Consider the following 24702-nt stretch of genomic DNA (forward strand, 5'->3'; position numbering starts at 1 on the left):
AGATTCTTATACGACTGAACACAGGACAGCATCTGTGGTAGGCGACTCATAATTATGATCTTAATTAAAAGAACATTAATTAAAAGCGTGCACAGCCGCGATTACAATTAATAACGGTCCAACTTGTTCTCATTACTTTGGTGTACGCGTTGTACAGAGACATTTGCCAACTGAACATTTACAACGAAGCGCCAAATGTATGCAAAAGAATGTTCGTTAGATTTCTGCATTGCAGTGCGATGTTCGTAAGGTTTGTGCGAACTAAAAGCTATGAATAACGGCGGCTGTTCAAAGTTGCTTCTCCGATTGCGGTTCACGTCAGCCGTGATATCCGTTCCTTTGATCGCATATAATATTATGGCTGTTACCTAATTACACAAAAGTGCCGTAGGTATTGGGGCGCGCTATATCTCACCGTTCTTACGGTATACTACACTGTGTGAAACGGATCACAACTATAAGCACGATGCTTTGACTCTAAATTTTTCGTAATTACAAATGTAAGGAGAGTTAGGACATAGAAAGAAGTCAGGTTCGTAACGGAAACAATTTTGTTCGGTGTTGGTCGATGACCTGTATCGTAATTTGCTTACACATACGATGTTTTAGAGGTACGATACAGCACGTTTGAAAATACGTCCAATCGATCGAGTAACGATCGATCGTGCGAACTAGAAGTCAAAGTGCCGGGATTATTCATGAACATAGAGCGAGCTAGGTAAAGGCCATTGCTTTGAATTTTGAATCCGCGTTCCGAATAGCGATTAATTAGTTAAACGACAGATAAGTGGCCTAATAAACAAAATACAAAAGGGTAGAGCTTCGATACATTTAGCTCTAGTTCATCCATCGGTGATAACGAAACGCGATCTGATAAAGACTGAATTGTAACTTTACCTAAAGTATCTATATGATGTAATATTGAAGCATCTATGTAATATAAATACAGTCGACACACATTCATCAGGTCCCTGAGTACTTCTCTCAATGCTCTATCATACTTTATTATTACTTATTATTATTTCACAGAGGACCGAGACCAGAGAACTGAGGATTTTATAAAATGCTAAAAATTCTCGAGCCAATTACGATTGAATCACGATATTAAAATGAATGCCAGTGTTATATTTGCGTTACATTAAGTAAAATTTGTCAAAACTAATAAAACACGAAGCAGAGGACTGAAAAGCTAATTGACTGCAACAGGTGATTGTCGCAGAATTTTCAACGTCAGCTAATCAAAAAATGGCCAGAAAACGTAAAAAGCGCATTAGCTTCGCTCGATTAATTTTCACTTACTTCGCCTGCTTTCTTTCCTAATATCGTAGATATCGTTTTTCTCTTTAGAAATAATTTCACACGGATTTGAGACGTTAAAGTGACGACAAAGACTGTAGATAATTTTTGTCAATTAATTAGAATCGATCAAAGTAGAAAGAAACGCGAATGATAAATATGTCTATCGTAAAATATATGTAAAAAAGAAGAATCAGCGAATAGTTCGAAATTCATTTACCGAGCGTGGATCGTAGAATAAATTTTGTAGCTGTGACATGGCAGAGGACTGAGAATTTCACGTATAAAAGATAATTCTTGGATATACATGAATTAAATCGACGGTCATCGTAGTGTGTCTGCGAAGTTACGGTTATTATTTTCCTCTGCTGTGCAAATATAATACAATTTAACGTTTTTAAGAGTGTTAAAAAGCGAGAATCGCAAAAAAATTCCCACTTCTATAGTATCACCCGTACGTATATCTCATCGCACGACGAACTGCACGAAGAACGATGTCGTCGGATATAAATTCGGAATTTCAATGAAAAACTGCCCCTTGCCTTTTTGCTTCGTCGTACAACGTATCACGTTCTGATAAGATAAACATAGAAAATTTGAGTTCGGAAAACTTCGTTTCATTTACGATAATCTTCCGCGTAGCATCGAAAGAGTGAAACTTTGAAAAGATACACACATGTCGGAGAGTTAAATTACCGTAGATAAAGGATATTTGTCTTTTGACTTTGGTTATTCTGCTCGTCTAAAAGTCATCGTCGAAATTAACGCAGCATGTACTTCTACATGTAAATATTCCTCACTGGCCAAGTTTTTATTATTAACCATGGAAATTAATTTACTTCGTTAACGAATACCGATAAGGAAAGGAGGAAGATACGCAAAGAGGAAGATAATTAGCGTAATTAAACATCTCCTAGAAAGTAACGAAGGTACGTAGTACATAAAATAAAAAAAAAGAAAGAAAAATATTAGCTGGTGGAAGAATTATACATATCCGAAGAGACTGGCTAACTACAATAACATCTTACTTTAAATGAATCGTATTGGAAGGAAATTATTCTTAATTAATTAACGGTTGTTGCAATAATAAACGATATTGCCAGCAAGTAATAGTAGATACATTAACACAATCGGAAATAATAATGAAATCTTATACCGTTATAGTTATGGTAGAGATTTCGAGGCTCAATACGCCAAGCAACCCCCTTTGATGTATATAATACGAAAACCATTGTAATCCAGGGATTTGGTTCGCAAACTGATCAATATGGGCATTCAAAGGATCGGTAACAGTTGTGTTATAATTATCTTCCATTTCAATGCGATGTAATGATTTCTGCCAGAACGTGCAAAGGCAGCAATGCGTATTGACAATGTTAACGAACCAAGGGGCAAAAAGCTGTCAGTAAATGCGGCGATTCTAACCGTGGGCATCATTTCAAACGCAAACACGCAACACCACGATACACCAAACTGTTGGCCATGTTATGAATGAATCACGTTACGCCGTTGTTCTACATGTATCGTGTAAATACACAACGAAATCATAAGCTTTTACACACTTACACCATTGCTACGTTACATTCGTCTGCTTTTCGATATTCCATGCATTGGCCAGCATTCTTACGTGATATTCAGATTTTCAAATTCGCCCCGACATCGTGTTAGGTAGATGCATAGATCGAGTATTGTACGTACCTCTCTATCCCCGTAACAGAGTCCATATTTGCTGGCACACGAACCGATACAATAACGAAGCTGTAAAGTAGCGAGACAGCAGCGAGGCAACCAGGTTATCGGCCGAGGAAAATTACGCGTAAATTGTGCTAGTGCGGTAAGCAGTACGCATTAAATTATTATACTAATTGGTTTTGTCATTACCTGAACCTACAATTGCGTGCACATAGGAGCCGTGCGTTCGGAATCACGCGTCACTATTTAGGAACTAGAGGAAAATAGATAGGAAACGCAATCGAAACAGTTAAGTAAATAAACGTAGTTTGCTACTTATCAAAAATATGTTTGAATAAAAATATTAGGACGCACCTAATCGCGAAACGCAAGAATAAAACACTGCCTAGGCGAATTCGAACAGATCGTTTAATAGAAATTCTTTGATCGAAAAGTTCATGGAGCAAATAGTTAAACAATCACGACGCAAATTCGAGCAATTGACGATATTCGCGCGGAATTCGCCAAAGTAAAATTAGGCTCGTCGTTATTATTTCCTTCGATAACTCGATTAAAGTTGGAAAATTATGTTCCGTAATCCATACGCTTTGCATGAAAATAAACTGTAAGCATAATCTCTCTATACTTTTGTTGCCACCATACGTTTTCCAGCAGGCGTAAAATAATGCAGAAAATATAATTGCAATGGCCGTTACTCGTTCGTATTAAGCCCTCGAGCTAATACCGCAGTAAGTATAATTCATGTCTATTACATTCACGACTGTTCTCATTAACGTACAAGTTATAAAAATGTTTGTTTCGCGTGGTTACCACTGGCCGAGTACCAGCGACAAAACTGTTGCTTTATGTTGAGGTTATTCGACGTGTAAACAGAGAAAACTCGTGGGTAGATTTTAAGACAGAAAATATATATAAATAGAAGTGTAATTATAAGTAAGAATACAATTTGAGCTGGTCCAGATCCGCACGCTAGCTGTGTTACCCGATAACTGAAAAGCCCGAAGCCAACGTCGCCTGTCTACTGTTTATGCTTTGTCTTCGTCGCAGTCTTTTGTCTACGCGCTGTCGATGGCTCCGGTGCTTGAAAAAACTAAAGAGACCAGATGTAGGGTTTTCTTAGAAGTGGTAACCACTAAAACGCTTTAACATTTATACATGGCGTTATTAGGGAGAAGAAGAAATTGAAATTTTTATTGATGCGGACGAGAGCGAGAAAAGAAGTCGCGCAACAGTCGCGTCGTCGAACGCGCGTACAACAGACGAACGCCTTTTTCCTAAAAAGGAGAAAACTGCCGCTAGCGCGCGACATTTCAACGTCCGCCAAACAACAGATTACAAATCGAGGTATCAAATTTTTATAATCGCGTTGCCGACAGCAAGTTTTATACCGCAATTTATAGCATAATCGATTATAATTAATTATAGCGATTTTAAGATACTCGTATTCTGGGAAACGTGGAAAACAGCGTAGCAATCGGGATCGCGGACAATAGGTGGCTCCATAAGAATAAAAATACACGGACGAAGAGTCGCACTGTGTTTAAAACAATGCTATGTAGGTAAATGTGAAAATCGTGAAAAGAAAACATCGTAAGACAGTGTGTTCGGCCGAATGAATTATTGAAATCGCTTTGAAAACAGAGATACTGCCATTAGTTTTAAAAGCAGCTAAAGTTAAAAGGCGGTTTTTTTTTTATGGAAAGAGGGGAAAAAGAACCGAGGCGCAATAATCTATGGAAGTTTTCTTTAAAGAGCATCCGCTGCTATTCTCGTCGGATTCGTTTAAACGCGACAACGGAGAATAAAATATTTTTCCTTATTTCTGGACGATGTTTAGCTTGGTATTTTTAATTGTGCCGCGGCATTCAATTTTACTGGCAGTGCTACGTGAAAGTTTTCAGTCAGCAGCAATACAATGTTACCACGTTCGTTATCATCTTCGCGTATTTGTAATTTGTCCGAGTATGTACTTAGTTGCGTACACGACACCGACGAGTTCTCGTTTTTTGACTGGTCTCGGTAAAAGAGAAAAGAAAGAACGAGGTTGACGGAAACGTTCGAAAATAATTCAGGAAGTGGGCAATTGTAATAAAAATCTAAACGAGTTACAGAAGAATATTTTCTATTTAATGTATACAGATCGAGAGAGAAAAGATATAAAATGTTTGATAGATAATAGACAGCATTAACGATTAATGTATAGCATTCAAATTGATATTTGAATAGACGTTGGCCTTCTTTCTTAATTATTCTTCAACAAGGAAACTCTTTTCTTCGTCGTATTTGCTTCTCACCAGTTTATAAAAACATATGTGACATCGAAGTACTCGATTGAATCAAAGATGACATACAGTGTTATAACGAGTGAGATCGCAATTACACGCTACAGAACATACGTATCGTCTCTCTTGCATGTTCTTTGACTCAATCCTGCAAGCCACTTTTCACAATCTCAATAGTAATTCTACGATATTTACATTGAACGTTGCGATAAAGTTAATGCAGAAGTTAGTTATTACATTGTATCATTTGGCGCACGATGCCTAACGTTTGTCCGTTAGGAAAATTATTGATCCGTGATAATTATCAAAATGATATGCAATCCAGTTTTATGCGATATCATTGGAAGAAATTCCGATTATAATTTATATTTACGATAATCGTTTCTTAATCGAAGCAACGTTAAGATATATCAAGCGGGCATTTTGATCTTAAAGTTACGGTAAACGTATATCTCGATGGCAACAAATTCAAAAATTTGGAACAATTACGTTTCTTTAAGTATAACGATTAATAAGAGGTTGTTATTTCTCCTCGTAAAATGTCATAATTTAAATGAAATACCGCATATAACTTTGAGCGTGTAATTTAAAGAAGAGGATAAAGTTAGAACCCAGTTATTCACGGTAAAGTAAAAAAGCTCTTACGGCTATAACTTTAAGTTAGGATAACAAAAGGTGCCCTCGATCATACTCATTGCGATTGTATCGATTTCGTGCTTTGTTATAATTTAAGGATTTCCTCTGACAATCGGTTAACGCATCGTAATTCTTGCATCGGTGTAAACTACTCGGTCTAATTGCTGACATCGTACATCTAAATGTCCACGTCAACGGTGGATATATAATTAACATTTACTCACAACCAGCTGATGATTTGTGATCGATAATATTCCGCTTAAGTTTAACTATGTTAAAGGAACGTGGTCGCACGCTACGAATGTACAATTATCACGCAAATTCATTCGTTCGTATCTCATGTGCACACGCATCCACGCGCAATTATAATTTATAGATATTTTCGAACGTCTTAAACGTAATCTTAAATAGATAACGTATCGAGTTTCTAATCGAGATAGCTGCTCGAAATTTCCAATCTCATCACCGTCCACAAGTAAATTCTAATTTTTAACAGTTGTTCATCTTCACCGTTGCGTTGCTGAAAATTTTGGGAACGACACTAACCGTTATACATCGTTTTGAAAATCTAAGCTTCTTTTTAACGAACGAAACTCGTCCTTTAAAGATTCTTAGGTTTTACAACGAATATGTATAACGCGCTTCAAAGACTTTGTATACTCGTTTCGTGAATTTAACTGGCATCTTTAACTGGAACACGGCTGTTTCCATTTTCATAAAAAAGTACAGCGCGGATCGCTAAAAATTCAACGATCTAAGTTGGAGTATCATACCGATGAAATATTCTCGAGTTATGGTGATTCAAAACATTAAAAGAAAATCGTGTGTTGCACGGATTTCAGGCTTTCCATGTTCCGTAAAGTATACGATGCTTATGTTGATGTACGTTTCCCATGTACCTTCCCATAGATCGAGCACTTGCCTGCGTTCGTTTTCAACGTTTCTACGTAAATAGTAACTACGTGAAATATTTGATAATTTAGCTCGATTAGTTTTAGGCTTCTTATTAGATCGATATTGTTAGGTGAATCGAATAAATTCGAACTTCTTACGATTAGCGCGCGGATTTTCATAAATAAATTCACAAATAAAACGAAAATAAAAGAAGCTTACTTTCCATCGCTAATTTATTGATTTGTCGACATACATAACTGAAAAATTATAATTACGATAATACAAACCTTGCATCAAGTACGAATATACAAATTTATCGATTGCTCTTCCGAAGTTATATTTTACTTTGCGAAAGAATTGATTAAATTTTGCTTTCGATCGTTTCCTTTTACTATCCATAGACGAAAATTTCAGACGTATTAAATTTATCTTTACGAATAACTAAAACAACGTCTGTGATATACAGAATAAACAATTAAACATTTATAACGCAAAATACGTTGAAAATATTTGATTGCTTTATTTCGATATAATACAATTAAAGATTAAGATGAAGTACGTAATTGCGATAAATAAATTCAAATGAAACATAACGTTAACTAAGTACATATAATTACAACGTACGTAATATAAATATAAATCATGTGAAATCATTTTGTTGTCAGACACGCTTATTGTTACAAGATCTAGCGTTTTTAAAGGAACGTTAAATTAAATAATGTTGAATAGAATCGGACACTTTACACGTATACATCTACACGCATGTACGTACACGTACATACGTGTTTAAGAGTTCTTTCATTACGCTACAGAGTACGTATTCGGATTTGTTTTGATTATCTCTCTGATTGTGAAAGTTTTGTACGGCAGCGAGCCATCGGAAATTCGTTCGGTCGAATAATGTAATCCTTACGAGTGTCCTGTGTTACATAGTAACAAAACTATTCCACGATACTTTCGTTCTAGGTCATCTACTTTCCCATTATGAACATTATCCTTAAGTCGAAACGTTCAACGTTCCATTCCATTGGTGAGACTTTTACAATTCTTTTTTTAAGCGAACTTTTAACGTTTTCGAACGAGTCTCAAAGTAAAAAAAAAAAAAGAAAAGCTGTATTTATCGAGTGATTAAATGTCGACCGTTTAAGGTATCGAGTGATTGACGTTAAATAAATTAATATAATCAAGAATTTTATAAAGATTGGATTCGTCAAAGCTCACCTCGTTTTCTCATCAAATATTTTTAAATCCCCGTCACCTCTTATTCCTTTTACATCTATGTTCTGATTATAGGTACGAGATTGACATTTCCTGTCACGTTCTTTTTATCTGATTAAAGAATCGTACTAATCTAAGGTTTACTAATAATCTTAGAAGTGCCCGTTATCGAGAAGATCTTATGCGACATTATTCACACGACACAGTGGCATAACAATTTATAGAATCTATAGACATCGTTTGCTTTGATGTTTAGAGGGAAACGTCGTTTAATTTTACATTTCTATAACGTTTGTCATATAGATAATAATCCATTTACATCTGCATTTATCAATAACAGTAATAGTTACCTAGTTCTGTCTAAATTGTCATTTAATATTATGTATTCGCGCGTGTGTGTGTGTGCGTGTGTGTGTGCACGCGCGCGCGCGCGCGCCTGTGTATACAGAAAAACACCAGTGAACTCGACATTAGTCTTTCAAATAATTTATGCAAAGCTGCAAATGAAACGCGCTCCGTGACTGAGCGTGCAAATTTGTGCGCAACATTACTCGAAAATTGAATATATATTCGTCTCAAAATACCTGGAATTACTCGACAAGTCCGTGGAAAGAAAATATAGCTCTACGTTTAGAAAAAGCGTATGTAGGATAATGTACAAGCGAAGGAATTTAATTATAAATACGATAAATGATAAATCATTGGCAGACTATGAATAAGTAACTTTAGTAGAGAATATCTTTCTACAACGTTACACGAGCTTCGCTATGAATCGATCGTAGGATCAGCTTTCTAACGGTTTATCGTGTCTGGAAAAGAAATTGGCACATATTTTTTACTGGTCTCGATCGATCAACAACGATACATTTTTGGAAATTCCGTGGATTGTCTTCCGTGGATTGATATCGATAAAGATGGGCGAAAGTAAAAGATCTTTTTTTCGTTTCTCGTGATCTTTCGGTGATTCGAGATATGTATGAATCGTGTTAAAATTATGTTAAAATAAAGCTGATACTTTTAACGAGATGTATCTTGGAACGTAAGATACGAAATCTCCTGCAACGCAAAAGAGAATCGATAACATTTTGATTACGAGAATGACATGCTCCGCAAAATTATCCAAGTATGTATCAATTTGTACAAGTATGTTTGCTTCGACGTTTTTTTATATTCCATCCGGAATCTGTTTAAATATAATTCTGTTTTTACAGAAGCCTTTGCTAAAGAAAGTTACACGTGAACACAGATTTTTAAGGTAATTCGTATGTTTCCTTTTAAGAGCGACGATACATTGTTATTAATAAAATTAATAACGAGATCGGGGCTTTGTATTCAGGTACTCTATTCCTGACCCGTAAGAGTATTTGACGTTTAAAATATAGAAACTCCAGGAAGAAATGACTTTCGATGAAAGTACACAAATTCGATCGTTTTTAACCCGATCGGTGTTAACAGATACGACAAAAAGTAATCGATTTGAGAAACAGCAACACGTGAGATTTTCATGAAACGACCTATATAAACCTATCGAATTAAATGGCATACGGTTATTGTATAGCGAGTAATCGAATAGAAAATTAATCGAATATACGTTTCCTTTGCGCGAAACATCCGAAGAAGAAAAGAATGGAGAATTGCATTTGTGTACTTCACCATGATATTTCATTTTGAATTTTGTCACAGACGAATACATTTGTCCTCGTATAATCCCTTGGAATCGATAGTTTTGTTTTACGAGTGTATTCGACGTTGACGAAAACATCGGTGTTAAAATTTTACGCATGGTTTACGTTAATCACGCAGGTTATAGTCCATTTGACTTTCAACAACATTTATGAGCGATACGCTTCGTATTTACAATAACTATTATTTTTTTCCATCACAGATATTTATACAATGTAAATTTACAATCAAACAAGCTACGATCAACAGAAAAAAAACACGACTAGTTCAGGATTTACAATTGTTATGGAAAAGTGGCTCGCTATAATATCCCGTTGATCGTTTTACTCGCGTGAAACTTGTGCGGGGAACGTGCTAGCTGGAGAATATGTTTCACGTAGCCCATACGTCATGTTCCTTTTTTCTCATTCTCGGTGTACAGACTGACTAGAATTAGTATAATATCGTATCTAGATAAAAGAGAGGTAAATAGAAATTCGCAAAACGATATGCGATACACCTAAAAACAACCGAAACGTTTCGAATACAAAGCATAGCCAATACCGAGATCCACGTGACTATAAACTATAAAGTGGAATCTTACATCGAGGAAAGTATAACGAAGATTATCCGTGGAATGTCCTTTTGACAATTGGATAAAAAAAGGATTACGAAGGATGCAGCTGATTACCGAAGCTTATCACTAACATAGTTTCTTTTTAAAAGGCGAAAAAGAGTATATGAAGAAGAGACAGAGAATATTATTCTATGTATATTTTTGGCTAATGATTCTTGCGTAAAGAACATCTTCCTTTATTCTATTATTTTGCACGTATTATATATCTCAATCTGATAAGCACTTTGTCATTGAATTCGTTACCGCGTTCGGACATTTAAATCGATGGTTATAAATCTTTTTCATTCTTCTTCGATTCTTTAATAACGTAGTAATTTTCGTAACACGAGCACCTCTGTTCTTGATTAATTATAATAAATAAAGCAAGACCAAGTATACAATATAACGTAACAAAGCGTAAACTATCCAGTTTAATGAATAACCCGTTTGTTTCAGCGAGATGACACGGATATTAATTTTCCTCGTATTCGTTACGACGACTTTAACGATACGATCATCGAATAGTCACGCTAAAAGTGTCGTCAAGTATGGCGGAATAAATATTTTTGGATTACATTTAGATACATCTTTAATGATATGCGCGTTCTCAATATGCGAGTAGACTTTACACGACAAATGTGTTAAAAATACACGAAATAGAAATCACACTTTGCACTGTTATCGATCGATCTTTCGATGGAGAAAAATATCGATACGATGGAAATTATGATAGGTCCCGCTCTCCTAACGAAACTCCTCGGCAAATTTTCTTATAAAACATGGTACTATCGGAGAAAGAAATAAAAAGATGTAAAATTAAGCACATACTATATATCTCTACGACATTGTTGTAACGACATTAAGAAACGATAAGAATAGGGAAGTTTGGAAAAAGGGAGTAAAAGTTAGATTAGGATTAGGAGCCGATCGAAGGCATTATATCATTACTCTACTGATTGTCAAATACAATCTTCGATCTTTGCTGCTAATCTCCGTCGCTAGCATTTTTAATATTAATATTCGTTTGCACTGGCCCGTCTCAGGGATTAATACTGCTCGATTCAGCGACTTTAACTAAAAATCAACGATCGAAATCTCTCCGGTTTCGTCAGCTAGTCTACATTCCGTCGAAATAAACGATGTCACCGGTATCGTCCATCACTTTAACGTCGTCTCTCGACCGAATCGTACGTCTCGTACATGTCGACGACAGTGATCGACACGGTTTACTAAATAAAATAGAAATATGCTGGTAACGTTCGTACAAACTATAAACTTTTCCTCCGCGTGTACCTGTGACCGGAACGATCCAGCGTTCTAACAAAAATGTTGAAAATTTCGATCGCGCATCGTACGCGAAGATGGCACAGCGCGATCGATATATTCAGAAATTTTCCTCCCTCAAGTAGCAACGAACATCGCTTTTCTCGGATTCCACGTAAACACACATTGAAATTCACGAGTGGAAATATAGGGAAAACGGACGTTACTGCGACTGTGACGACGAGCGAGACTGGACAGAAATGGACGGGGTTGAAAACACATTGGCTCGTGTCCGACATAAACCGACGCCGTTCGTACTATTTGCAAGAAATATTGGACATCTACTTTCGAAGAAACTTGGGGAATATCAGGATACGCTCGCCGGTTAGGCTTTGGATTATAACTTCGCCTAGACATTTATTTCGTCCTTTTCTCGTGATAAAAAACGAGAATGCTACTCGTACGATTCGTACAGAGTCAACGAGTTGAGTGCACATTTAAACCCGCAAACGCTTCTCATAATCACAATTGAGCAATTGAGATTCAACGCTCGGTGTGAGTATTTCTTTCCTTTTTTTTTCTCTCTCTCTCTTTTAATGTTTTCCGTATTATCTAGAAAATAGCCCGAGGATAAGACAAGGATAATTACGTATCGATAATTGAAGTGGCTTGATACTTAAGATTACTTTGTGGATGTATGGCTCACAGAAGGTGGCAGATTAATTAAGGTTGAACTACTTAGCCTGGATGTTCTTGGCTCGATCTCCAAGGACATGCGATATAGATCCTTCTCGTTTAGCATCAACGACGGGTCCAGCAGATAATTCGTAACTTTCGTTATCAGTTCGATCTTGTAGGGTGTCTGCTGGAAATGTCGTATCTCTCGAATCACGTGGGCAATCTGGAAATAAATCGAAAAATTTCCTCCAAATTTCAAACTCGATTTAAAGAATTGGCTCGAGCTAAGCAAGTTTATACGTTTTCAATTCGCGATATCTCTCTCTTCTCTCTCTTTCATTTTTTACAGTAACAATTTTACGACATGACCGAGTAACGAGTAAACCGATTTACCATTCTCATTTTGGAAAAGTTTAAAAGGCCATCTTCGGTCATAGTTGGTGTACCCTCTTCTATGAAAGAAAGATCGGTCAGATATAATCCTAAATAAGGAATGCAAGGTGGATCGCATCGATGCAAAGCGTCCCGTAGGTTTCTAAAGCGACCGTCCGAAGACACGATATTCTGTAGTCTCTCGATCGTTTGCTTCGTCTATAAAACAAACGAAACAGCTCGTATATGTTCGTCATTCGGCATTTTAATATCGCCGAACTCGCGTGATCGTCCCTTACCGTTTTCGAAACTTTTTCCCAAGTCTTTTTCAATCTGAAGACGCTGCTGTTTGTAAAAGCTGCGCAAATCTGCAGCACACCGTTGTAATTGTGCAAAACCCTGCTGATATCCGCGACTGCGGCCCATTTCTCGATCGCTGCAACTCTCGCTGACATGTTCGAACGTCGGATAATCTCGGAGACCACCAACTGCGACACTTCGTTGAATCTCTTCGTCATCAAGAGAATGTGCGGTGCGCGTGTAGCCTTGTCAGTTTTCATCCACGCTTGTCCAAGAAATTCCCTACGCAGAAATAGAAGCGGATTACAAATACTTTGGATGTCAGCGTTCCTGTATCGATGGATACGAGTCGGACGAATCTTCTTTATCCAAAAACATTTATTTTCACGGTGAAACTTCAACGATTCATAAACGGAGCAACGAATTAATACGTTTGGATAACTTACTCGCTTGAAATAGACACGAAGATCTTGTGATCCAAGTACGTCATTTGCTCTGCGATTTCAAGCGCCGATAGCGTCTCGATGCTTTCTTTCGTTTGCACCTGAAATCGCGTGACGATATTTTTCAATATATTACGGTTTGTAGCACAATGTTTTTAACTAGGAAAAATACAAAAGAAGAATTAACTATGTCTATTTAGTATCGTGGGTTATCGATGTTTCGCGTATACGTACAGTGGGAGATGCCAACAGTTTCTTCAGATCCACTTTGTTGCTCTCTGGCTCTTCTTTCGTGATCAATCGAAGAAGTTGGCTCGCGGCTTTGTGTTCAGCCGGAAGAAGATTCGAGCAGTACATGATATCCTCGAGAAACTCGATCGTCAGATTTTTCAACGTCTGATCAGACTCGAAGTCTTGAGCGTGTTTCGAGACCCAATGCCTCAAAACGTTTAACACTCGCATCGTGGCTGCAGTTGACATGACCGACTCCTTGCGCCTGTTTTTGTCTCGACAAGAACCACTGCGATTATTTCCATCAATGCCTTTGTCCGGGGGGTTGCTCGACGCAGATGTTGCAATTGCGAATGCAGTTGCAGCCGTCGAGGTACTACTCCTAGATATATAGATTAGCAACGTTAATCCTTTCTGCTTTGAATTTGTTTTTGTGCTGTTTGTACATATTAAATGGACACATAGTGTTTATCTTTTTACCGTTATGATTATTCTTTTGAATAGTATGAAACGTTTCGTCTATGACATTACACATAATTCGTTACATAACATGCATATCTTTAGCATCTGTAAATTGTTATACCATTTAATATATCATTCCTCGTATTATTCAAATAAATAATCATAAAGTATATTATTTAATTAGTAGTTTGTTATTGGTTAACATACTGTTGCCTATTCGAGTATATTCGTTAATAGACATAATATTGTTTATTCTACCATATTTTTTAGGAAATTCCCTTTCGAGAATTATCGTGATTCGAATCAAAGCTTTTTCTTTTCCAGAGATAGGCTTTTAATTTGAACGAATATCTTTTACGTTGAAAATCTTCGGTGAAGCACAGATATTAAATTACTCGACAGTTTCGTAACATCGGATGATTACTGTTTATGAACATGTTTGTTCCCCATCAACTTTAGGCCGTACAACATTTCAATAATCAGTAAATTTACATATTATAATTTGTAATATTAAAATATAAATTTACTAATTAAGACGAGAGAATATCAAACTTTATATCGTTTATCATTTTATAGACAATAGTGAACATCTAAGTGTGACGATTAAAAGACACATATTTCTTTCTTTGTTATCTACAAACTACTCAGCACATTACGAAGAAAAAAAAGAAAAGAAAAATCTAAATCTTTTTCTACTGATCATTCGAAATACGCTGAATCTTACAACTTCTTTATCACTTGAATTTGTATTTTGCAGTGTCAACCGTATTTATCTTCCGCCACGGTATTCTCAATGAACTATCGAGAAACGTATCGACAAACGTTTGAACATCGAATTATACGTAGGAAAATATTAGTTCAAGTTTATTCCTTAAATTTTTATGTCACATACATATTGCGTATGACGAATTGTATAAATAAAAATAATAAAACTTTAATTAGATTTGAATTAATTAGATTTAATTAGATTGAATATCGACGCTATATACACATGTATATGTATAATATATGCATCGTACAATTTTTTGCGACAAAAAAATACTGATTATTAAATAAATCAGCCTATTGCGAATGATTGCTCTAATCTAGAATCTAATGTGCACTAGTGTGCGCCTTGCTGTCTAGTTGATTAACAAATACCGACAATGCAATAGCTGTATCCAGCTGCTGTACTAAACTATAACCGCGGTAGAGACACTATTACCGCGAATATCAATTAATACAAGACGTCTAAACAGTTCAAACTATTTCTATTTCGTTTAGCTCGCCCATGATGCAGGATAATTAGTAATAAAATGAAAGTAGGTAGTACGAGACATAACAAATGTTTAAGAAATATATTACAAGATATCGATACAGCTTTGATTATTTCCTTTGAAAAATAAATATTGAGATAACAAAAACATTTGAAAAAATATTATGCCATTATAATATAAAATCTTGGTTTTAAGATAGTCGATATTTAGAATAAATCAGGTTCGGGTATTCATGCATTCAAAATCTTGTCCATTATTCGAGAAAAGTAGGTTTGTAAAAAGATTTTGTACAAGTTATAGTTCTTCTGAAATAGGACTTCGTACCGTCTTGCGATTCGTATTATGCGTTACTATAGTTTAAACTATTTGCGACTTAAATTATAAAAAATGACTACGTCGAATTACATGACGACCGATGTTATATTCTTTGTAGGCGGTGAATTTTATTTTTAATAAATTTAAGAAGAGCTAGATACCTTTCGGGATGTATGGAAATTTTGAAATTTTGCAATGTGCTTCAAGTGAACGTGAGCAATAAAACGACGAGAGAGCATACACGTGAGTTTGTGAAAGAGATAGAGATCATCATGCGCCACATAGAGTGAAAAATAGCAGTGTTTCAGAAGCAGAAACGATGACACTTACCAGATAGGTACAGGTCCAACGCTATAAGTGACACAAAACGTCATATGAAATACAGTTGCATTAAAATAACTAAAGTATTATCCTGGATTGAAAAATTCATTTGGTGAAAATAAGCATGTCGAGTTACGAATAGAAACGATTCACGTCGATATTGGAATCGACAGTACGTTCTTTCGAAATAATATTATTCACGTATTATCGTGTTGAATAATAAATATCGTATAAAACGTACGAAATCGCGAAAGCGAGCTTGGACAATCGATTTTACAACTAAATTACAATACGTATACTTTCGAATCCGTTCGTTCGTGTCACTGAAAAAATATAATTGTCCAATTACCAACTCAAACCTGAAATCTTGGAATTTCGATGTATCGCTCGATCTCCTAAGGATAAACGATATACGTAGAGATAAAAGAAAGTGATATTAAAGTAGAAGAATATCAGATATACGATGGTCGTTAATTATAATAAGGAAAAGCTATATACTTTGTAGTAAAAATAATATAATAAGATACACATAAATTTTCCAATCGTTACGTATGCAGTACTTCATAAATAATAGAGATAATAGATGATAGTGTTGTTTAAACGAGGATAGAAAAATACGAATATCTCTGTCTACAAGAAAAACAAGGAAGATTTATTTGTAGGCGGAAGAAAACACGTAAGAATACCGAGACAAAGCACTCATGCGTAAGAAAGTGAAAAATACCTTTATTACAGTCAACATTCATTAGCGATACCGTGAAACGAAATAGAGATAATTTTTCTTCTTTTTTTTTTCTCTTCTCTTCTGTTTCAAGATACAAACGTCTGTACAAATTAGTTCCTTAATTATATTCGCGGTACACGTTCGATAGAATGATTAATCGTTATTTTAACGTAATATTATGGTATCTCAATTAGCTCGATACAATTTATACATGTCCTCGAAGTTGCATGCTAATGTTTTCTTCAAATGGATACGGTAGATGACTATAAACGTTGTTCGATCGTATTTTCTGTATAAAGACGACGATATCGTATAGTTTTCGGGAAATGAAAACCTCGGATCGATCGACATGCGCACTTTTTTTTATGATGCGTACAACAACGTATGGATATACATAGACAGTTAAACACGTCAGGAATACTCGAACGAACCTTCGATGACTCTGCCGAAAGCTGGTAATCACTACTCCAGCTTTGCTGGAAACCTGGTCATGTTGGAAGTTGCCTTGTTGGGAAGACATTTCGATTTCTTGAATCGATCGCCTGCTCATCCAATAATTCTGCAAAACGCAAATAACCTATTCAATATTTCATTTATATTTCAACCAAAAATACTATTAGCGTTACGTAGTAACGTAGCTCGTTGTACGTTAAATCCTTTGTAATATCGGCAATAATACCTCGATTAAAAATATTATTAATTTAGAGAAAATGAACTATCACCGGCCTTCTGTGCCATATACTTCCCTACGTTCTACTTATTTCAATTACTATGACACGTTATGCACGTTATGCATATATATCTGTGTGTATGAATAGCATTAAGTGTATCAAAGAAACATATTTCTCCACATACTCCAGTTATCGTAGAAATCGAGCTACTTCGCGCGGTAGCCGCAGGAGCAGAGGCGATGGATGCTCTATGTTCGTTATGATGTAGATGTTGCCTCTGTTGATTCAGCTGATTTTGTTGAGGAGACGGCGGCTGAGCCGATGGACTGCTGCTTTCACTTTCTTTCGCGGGCTGTTTCTCTTTCTCGTGTTTGCTTGCTTCGTTCTCGGTTGTTTCGATGGCTGTCGCCTTTGGCGTTGTAGGAGTTTTCGTCGGTGTCTCCTCTTTCGCTTGTTTCGATGTTTCAGACTCGGCATCCTCGTAGATAAACTGTTCCTCTGATAATTTGGAAATAATTGTATGAGAAAGTTATAATGGAACAGCCTGTGTGAAGGAGCTATGCGACAAGTGGCGTGTTAAGCTTTAATTTCGTAATCAGCGTACCCCCTTTTGGCGGATCCGTTGCTACAGGTGTATCGGTTTCTTCGGAGACGCCACGCGAATAAGTAACCCCATCCTGTGGACTTCGATCCGATCCTGATCCTGACCCTGAACCAGTTGACCCAACCAACGTAACAGAACTCAGATTGCTAGGAGAGGACGGTGCGCTTATTACCGTATTATCTGAAATTAATTACGCTATTATTTAATATCAGCTATCGCGAAACGCGTTTGTCACGGTAAGATATTGTATGATGAAAAGAATTTTTTTAATAATTTACAGTCAATTTTCCTTCAAATGACGTAATTTCTTACTGTATCCGGATAATTATTAACGGACGTATAATAGATTGGAAAATATTACCTTTTTTAAGAGTAACGCCGCTTAATAATACTGCATGCGTAACATAGGTGAGACGAAATTATTTAAATAATATTAATATATATATATCAATGCAAAGGCCTCGGTAAAATGCAGGGAAGAGTGGGGTGAAACGGAACGCCGGTGTTTATCTTTGATAAGAACTGCTAATGAGTTGCCATTACGTGACACGAGACTAAATATTCCTCGCAATAATTCACGATCGACCATAGACCCGCGCGCACATTATTTCTTGGTTTAGAATTTAGAGAGTTGAGGAAATTCCCGCTGTCGAAGTTTAATACGTCAAGTATATTAAATGTTTACCGAATCATCTCATCCGCGGCAAAACGAAACGCTTCAGTATGGAATAAACTGCCTATGTAAATACGTATAGGCAAGAATAGAGATGTTTCTTGGCACGTGTTATTCTTTCTTGCAATTAGATTGATTGCAGAGTAAAGTTCGAATTGCTGTTCTGGTTTCCCAGAAAATTTTAACTTCGCACAGAAAATTATGACGTACGAGATACGTCTTTCGTTCGATCCAGCTGTCAGTTGAAATTTTAATAATCAACGCACTTATCTCATGCGGATGTTATTCACGTAAAAATCCACGTGTATTTTTCGAAATGACACTAGTTCGTGTTCGTCAAGTTCGTCGAGAAAATATAGAATAACGAAAAGAAAAAGAGAAGAAGAGGAAGAAGAGAACGAGCCACTATATTAACATCGACCTATATGTTGGTTTTAAACGAGTGTTCCGTTTTATCCCACCACTTGAGCCAAGCGGATATTTCAATACATCCGGAAAATCATATTTTCCGTCATGATCAACTACTTCTCTTCGCAAAGTGCTTCATCCTTTCATAGCTTAAGGCCTAGTGAAGACTTCTAATGGAATCCTATGCCTATCGCCTTCTGATGGTTTGTTCTTGCAATCTAAAGTTAACCGTTCTATCCTAGTTTTTAAAATAAATTTTATAAAAGAAGAAAATAGATCTTAATTATTGTCTTCGAACAGAAATTCGACTTGCAGTTATTCTATGATTTCTATTACCTATTCCCCGGATACGATTAAAAAACCGTGCACTTTTTCCGAAATTTGATCTTACCCGTGAGTGTCTCAGAGCTGGACGAAACACCAATGACCTTTGGTATCGTTAAATGACAGCCATCGTCTTCTTCTTTCTTTTCTTTGTCCACGCGAATGCTGATTTTTCGTGGTGTTGCAGGAGATTGAGAACCAATGGACGCAGTGGACGATTGTATAGTAGGACTTCGTTTTATAATTGAAGGAGCTTCCGAAATCAAACCTAGTTGCTGCTCCTCGTCCACTAAAATAATTATTAATCGACAGTTACAAATATTTTTAGTGATACGAACTGATAGAACTCATAGAATAACTTTCGCGCATATTTCGTGGTATTAACAATGGCAAGTTTGTTACGTTAGTTTGTTGTTATATCGTGCGCTTATTAATCACGAACACTGACGCATATTTTAATAGACATTAGCAATACGTAATCGTTTATTAACAGACAGAGTCGTTGAATCGTTAACGTTGATAATATAATAACGTTAACGCGTTAAAAAACATATCGCTCGAGTAAAATAATAGAAAATGCGATAATTCTTCTAATAAAACTAGATATATGCTATTGCGTCATGCAACAATCTTCAAAATAATTACGATCTACTTAACTGCATACCGTAATGTGAAACAGAGCTACTTAAAAGAGAAATCTTAAATAATTTGCAAATATATTATTTTAATACATAATTTGCCGCTTGAACTACTTAAATGCTTCGCTATAAATACTTCGTGCGATTTGCAACGATCGAAAAGTATTTGTACATGACTCGTAATTATTTGACAATACATTACAAACAGAGGAGCGTTATTCTATGCGTATAATCTATAAAACTATTTTATCTAACTCTGCTACCAGATTTTACTTTTTCAAGACAGTGGCCATCTAAGTACGATTTATCGCTTCTGCATACGCAAAGGAAGCTAATGCTACGCTCGTTTATTTTAATAAACGATTTACCCTTTTTATATCCGCCACTGCGCCAATATCCCTTTGAATTGAGCGTGTATCCGCCGCTGCTAGAGTCACAGGAACCGTGACTCTTCGCTTCACGGCTGTCGCTTATTTCCGATCCGTATCCTATATACGAAAAAAAAAAAATAAATGAAAGGTGAATTTTTCAGAGACAATTTATCGATATTTTCTTCCGTGAAACCACTTTTTAATAACGTAAGATTAATGTACAAGTCGATAAATATACCAGAAACTGAACTAGCCCCGCTGGTTCTTCGTGGTGAAACGCTGCTTCGTCTTCTATCGTCCACGTGCAATTGCGAGTCCGCTGTGTTTCCGCCCAATACGTCTAAGGATCTGGTGGACATACACATTTACATCCAATTAGAAAAGTCGAAGTTTCTCATATTTCAAGCGTACGTTACAACTTGTTTCACGGAGAGACAGGATTATCACAATCCAGTACGCTCGGTCAGAAGGATGCTTTCGTATGAAACAAGAATGGGCAACAGATTCAGAAACTTACACCAGAGAACCAGTAGGCATCTCGGCATCGGGTGGCTCAGCCTCGTAAAACACTTTCTTCAGAGCTTCCAGTACAGTAACGCCACTGGTGAATACTCGATACGTTAACAAAAACGTATTGAGAAAATCTATACTGAGAAATCTGAGATCCGTCAGACGTTGAAGTAGTCGTTCAGGAGTGGCTGATCGGATTTGCGGCACCTTGCAGGAATTTAAGGTCCTACTGAATCTGATATCTACGTCATCCTTGAACAGTTTCGGGTCGTTCCTGATGGATTGAGGCATCGTGACGGAACTAGTGTCCGACAACGAGCCTCGAACTAAATCGTTGAACTGAACGTTGTCCATACACTGGCTGATATCGCTTATCCAAGCAGCTTTCTCCTTCATTCGTTAATTAAAAGTTTCGTTAATTTGCCTTTCCTCGCAAATGGAAAATATAAAATGTAATTAAAGAGAGATAATTCAAGAGATTCTGAAGAGAGAATTTTCTGAGAGAAAATTAACAAGAACGTAGGTGTCTATGGCAGATGATTCTTAATAAATAATAATTATATATTATATGGATAATAATCGTTGTTATAATCGTTTTACGCTGTACCTGAATAGTAGGAGCTACGAGGTGTACGGTAACTTGAGATCCGCCAGATTTTAAGTCGAGTATGATTTTGAAGTCACGGTTCTGCAGTTGGCTACTGGCACTTCCGCTACCACTTCCGCTGCTCTCGCTGATGCCGCTGGACATCGAACATACTGACAGTTCTAAAATCAGTTTGCAATCACGGCAATACAATATTAATTATGTGTAAAGTATTTAACACACTTTTGCAAAAGACAGATCATCCACTGCTTGGAATGTCGCCGCAGGCCCAAAGTCGAAGAAGCTTGAAGTGTTGCAAATAAATGCATAAAAAATTAAAAATAGAAGGAAGGAGCATTCTAAGTATAGGGAAGCAGCTGGTCTACTTAAAGATCTAAAAATAAGACATTTTAAAGGAAGACAGACGATAGTTGACTATTTTCTTTACTACTAGGAGCTAGGAGCGTTAAAAAGTCCTCGTGTCGAATCCGCTGATCGATTAGTCGTTTAAATACTTAACAAATTTGTGGAAATCAATTTTTACAACAAATTTTCAAACTAAGAATGATACTTGTTGCCGTTCGAAGCTGCTAGAATTTCGCAAGAATTTACGTTTAGTTACAATTAAGAAACCACCTACTAAGTGCAAAAGATTAAGCCGATTGCAGTAGCATGAGATTACAAGGTAAAGCACTAAGAAGCCTTAGTCGAAGAATAATAATGTTGTAATACCATCGTCATCTGCGGTACTCTGTTCGTTAGGATCCTCCACTAACACCGCATCGGAAAGAGGTATTTTTCCTATTTGTGGGACAAGATTCAAACGACCATCGTCGTCCGATTGACGCGTCGTTAGTAACAAATGATTGGAAAAGAGAAAGCACTGTCTGACTGCTTCCTTATCGCCACCACCTTTGCCTCCAAACGTCGCGCTCAATCTACTTCGAGCTCCTTTTGGTTTATCTAAGATTTGGATGAGCGTACCTGAAAAACATAAAGTAACAAGTTAATAAGAAAGAATCTTTTGTCAAAGAATGGACAAAATATCACGAATCGGTGAATTAATTTGTTCAAAAACTTTGCGCGCAATAATATTTTCAAATATATATACATAAAAAGTATATAATTAATTTTAGCAAAATACCATTGCCTGGAACAAAATTACGAAAGTTTGTTATTAACTCGTACCTTGCTCGACTCGATACGTATATGAGTTATTTTGTTGACAAGTCGGCATAGAACAACAACAACAAAAGGCAGGAAATTATCCACCAGTATTTTCGATGTATCTGAATATCCTTGATCCCTAATACTATCATTTGTACACCTCCTTGGTCCCCGTTATTTCGATAATACCTCCAACAAATACGAGTCACCTCTCGATAAAATTTACGTGATCACATTTTCAACACACGCTGAATTGTTCACCAATCGAACTGCAAAATGGAGCTCGTATGTGCTCGTATATATATATACATATATTTGTCTCTCGTCCCGCTAACCCCATGATACAACTTTCAAATTATCAGTCGGTAGTTCTAGAAGCTACAATTTCCTTCTCTGATTCCATTAAGCGTTATTACAAACGTAGAAAATCTACAATTCTGGCGATACCAATGTCAGGAGAAAACCATCCGCGGGCGGGGCTTTTCCTGCACGCTATAAAGACGGAAGGACGTTTGCGTGGTAGCCATGTGATGCGATATCAAACACGAGGGATCAGGGCTGTGTTAACAAACGATCCATCCTTCTCGCAGAGGATTCCAATTTACGCAAACGCGTGTTCGTGCAGAACGAAAATATCATGCACTAGAGCGTGAAAATTTGTCAACGAATATCGTTTTACAGATACAGCAGGTAATTTGCGTAATCTTTTATTGAGACGCGAAAGTGATCTAACAAGATGACGAGAGTCGCGTTCTACCTCAAAACGTGTCTGCACTTGTGCCCTATCGAGCACGTTGTTTGAGAAACATCTCTAAAGAAGACTGCTTCTAAATATCTTGAAAATGTTTTTAAGCAATTTTTGCCATTCCTACGACGGCCCTGACGATACTTGTTGCGCATGATCCAGCAGTTTCGGCGTAGATCACGTGCATACGAATATACAACCCCATCGATTCTGGGGCACGTAGGGACGCGCTTGCGCCACGTACTCCGAATTTTCATTTCTCATGGACATTCCGGTAAAACCTTGGACGAGACGTTCACGTGTAGCCAGCTCGACCGAGTTGACTTTACCGACTGCGTCCAAGAATTTTCCATCGATTTTCTCGGTTCAAGGTAAAGGGAAAGCGAAGCTTCGATAGAATCTCGTTACCGACGTCATTGGCAAAGGAAAATGTAAATTTCTACTCGGTGAAGCAATTCGTGATACCAGTAACCGAAATAAAGGAAAAATGTACGTACGATGTGCTTGTAATGAATTACAGTAGCTGTGAAATATTCAAATTTAGATACGCTTTTAGTTATTATCCTATCGACCATATCAATCGTATACTAATTCGAACATGGAAATTATCGATCGACCAAATTGAAAGTAACTAATTCGCAACTTTAAACTTCTTCCATCCTTCCCACAGATATTCGCACTACCATAAAAATAGATGCATAGAGAAAATGAGTAATGTCGCTCACCCTGTCTGACGAACACTTGATTCACGTCGAGTAAAATATCGCAGCCCTCTACGATCATTCGTTCTACGGCCAAGTTTTTCCGTAAATTTTCTGTTTCACTGACCTGAAATAACGTGAATATATTAAATCCTGAATATATCAATAATCAATAGTTAATACTATATTACGGAATTAAGCAATCAAAACACGTTGCTCTGGAATGATTAACCAACAGATTAATTAAATATACGATTAGTACCTCGTCGTGCATTTGTCTCGATAAATATTCCAATTGTTGCCTCGCATTTTGTAAACTTTTTCGTTCAACGTGATCGTAAGGAGTGTGGGCCAATAATTCGTGCAGCGTAATAATGTATCTTGGAATCTGAAAAATATGTGCAGAAAATTATCTCTGGTCACCTTATTATCCTTGAAATTATTTTAATTAATATCCAATTTAACGTTAGTCGCTTGCAGTAGAATTCATCGATCAATTCTATTGGATGTCAGATATAAATTACAATATTAATCCACGTATCAGGCAATTTCTAGGATAGTATTACCTAAAACGTCGTTAATCGTTAACCCCAATCGTATTTAAACCCAAAACACGTAGGAAACAAGGTCTTGAAAATGTAAC

The 24702-nt window shown here is 36.6% G+C and overlaps 1 protein-coding gene across 6 annotated transcripts in view; it reads right to left on the bottom strand.

The window, feature by feature from the left end:
- Window positions 1-5093: 5093 nt before the first annotated feature.
- Window positions 5094-24702, bottom strand: part of LOC126873944 (ras-specific guanine nucleotide-releasing factor 1-like) — a 56937-nt gene continuing 37328 nt past the window's right edge. The window contains exons 10-27 of one of the 6 annotated variants that reach the window (XM_050635342.1): window positions 24322-24447; window positions 24084-24186; window positions 22179-22430; window positions 21690-21750; window positions 21468-21603; window positions 20868-21250; window positions 20589-20698; window positions 20348-20467; window positions 19409-19630; window positions 17937-18116; window positions 17517-17830; window positions 17093-17220; window positions 15947-15967; window positions 13587-13965; window positions 13356-13453; window positions 12909-13191; window positions 12631-12828; window positions 5094-12460 (exon numbers count right to left, since the gene is read on the bottom strand). In XM_050635342.1, the coding sequence (XP_050491299.1) occupies window positions 12242-12460; window positions 12631-12828; window positions 12909-13191; window positions 13356-13453; window positions 13587-13965; window positions 15947-15967; window positions 17093-17220; window positions 17517-17830; window positions 17937-18116; window positions 19409-19630; window positions 20348-20467; window positions 20589-20698; window positions 20868-21250; window positions 21468-21603; window positions 21690-21750; window positions 22179-22430; window positions 24084-24186; window positions 24322-24447 (3333 nt within the window). In that variant the 3' untranslated portion in view covers window positions 5094-12241. Of the gene's footprint in view, window positions 12461-12630; window positions 12829-12908; window positions 13192-13355; window positions 13454-13586; window positions 13966-15946; window positions 15968-17071; window positions 17221-17516; window positions 17831-17936; window positions 18117-19408; window positions 19631-20347; window positions 20468-20588; window positions 20699-20867; window positions 21251-21467; window positions 21629-21689; window positions 21751-22178; window positions 22431-24083; window positions 24187-24321; window positions 24448-24702 lie in introns of all 6 variants that reach the window. The other 5 variants (XM_050635347.1, XM_050635346.1, XM_050635344.1 and 2 more) reach the window with 5 other exon arrangements.

This window comes from Bombus huntii, chromosome 15 (assembly GCF_024542735.1).
Source record: "Bombus huntii isolate Logan2020A chromosome 15, iyBomHunt1.1, whole genome shotgun sequence".
Taxonomy (NCBI): domain Eukaryota; kingdom Metazoa; phylum Arthropoda; class Insecta; order Hymenoptera; family Apidae; genus Bombus; species Bombus huntii.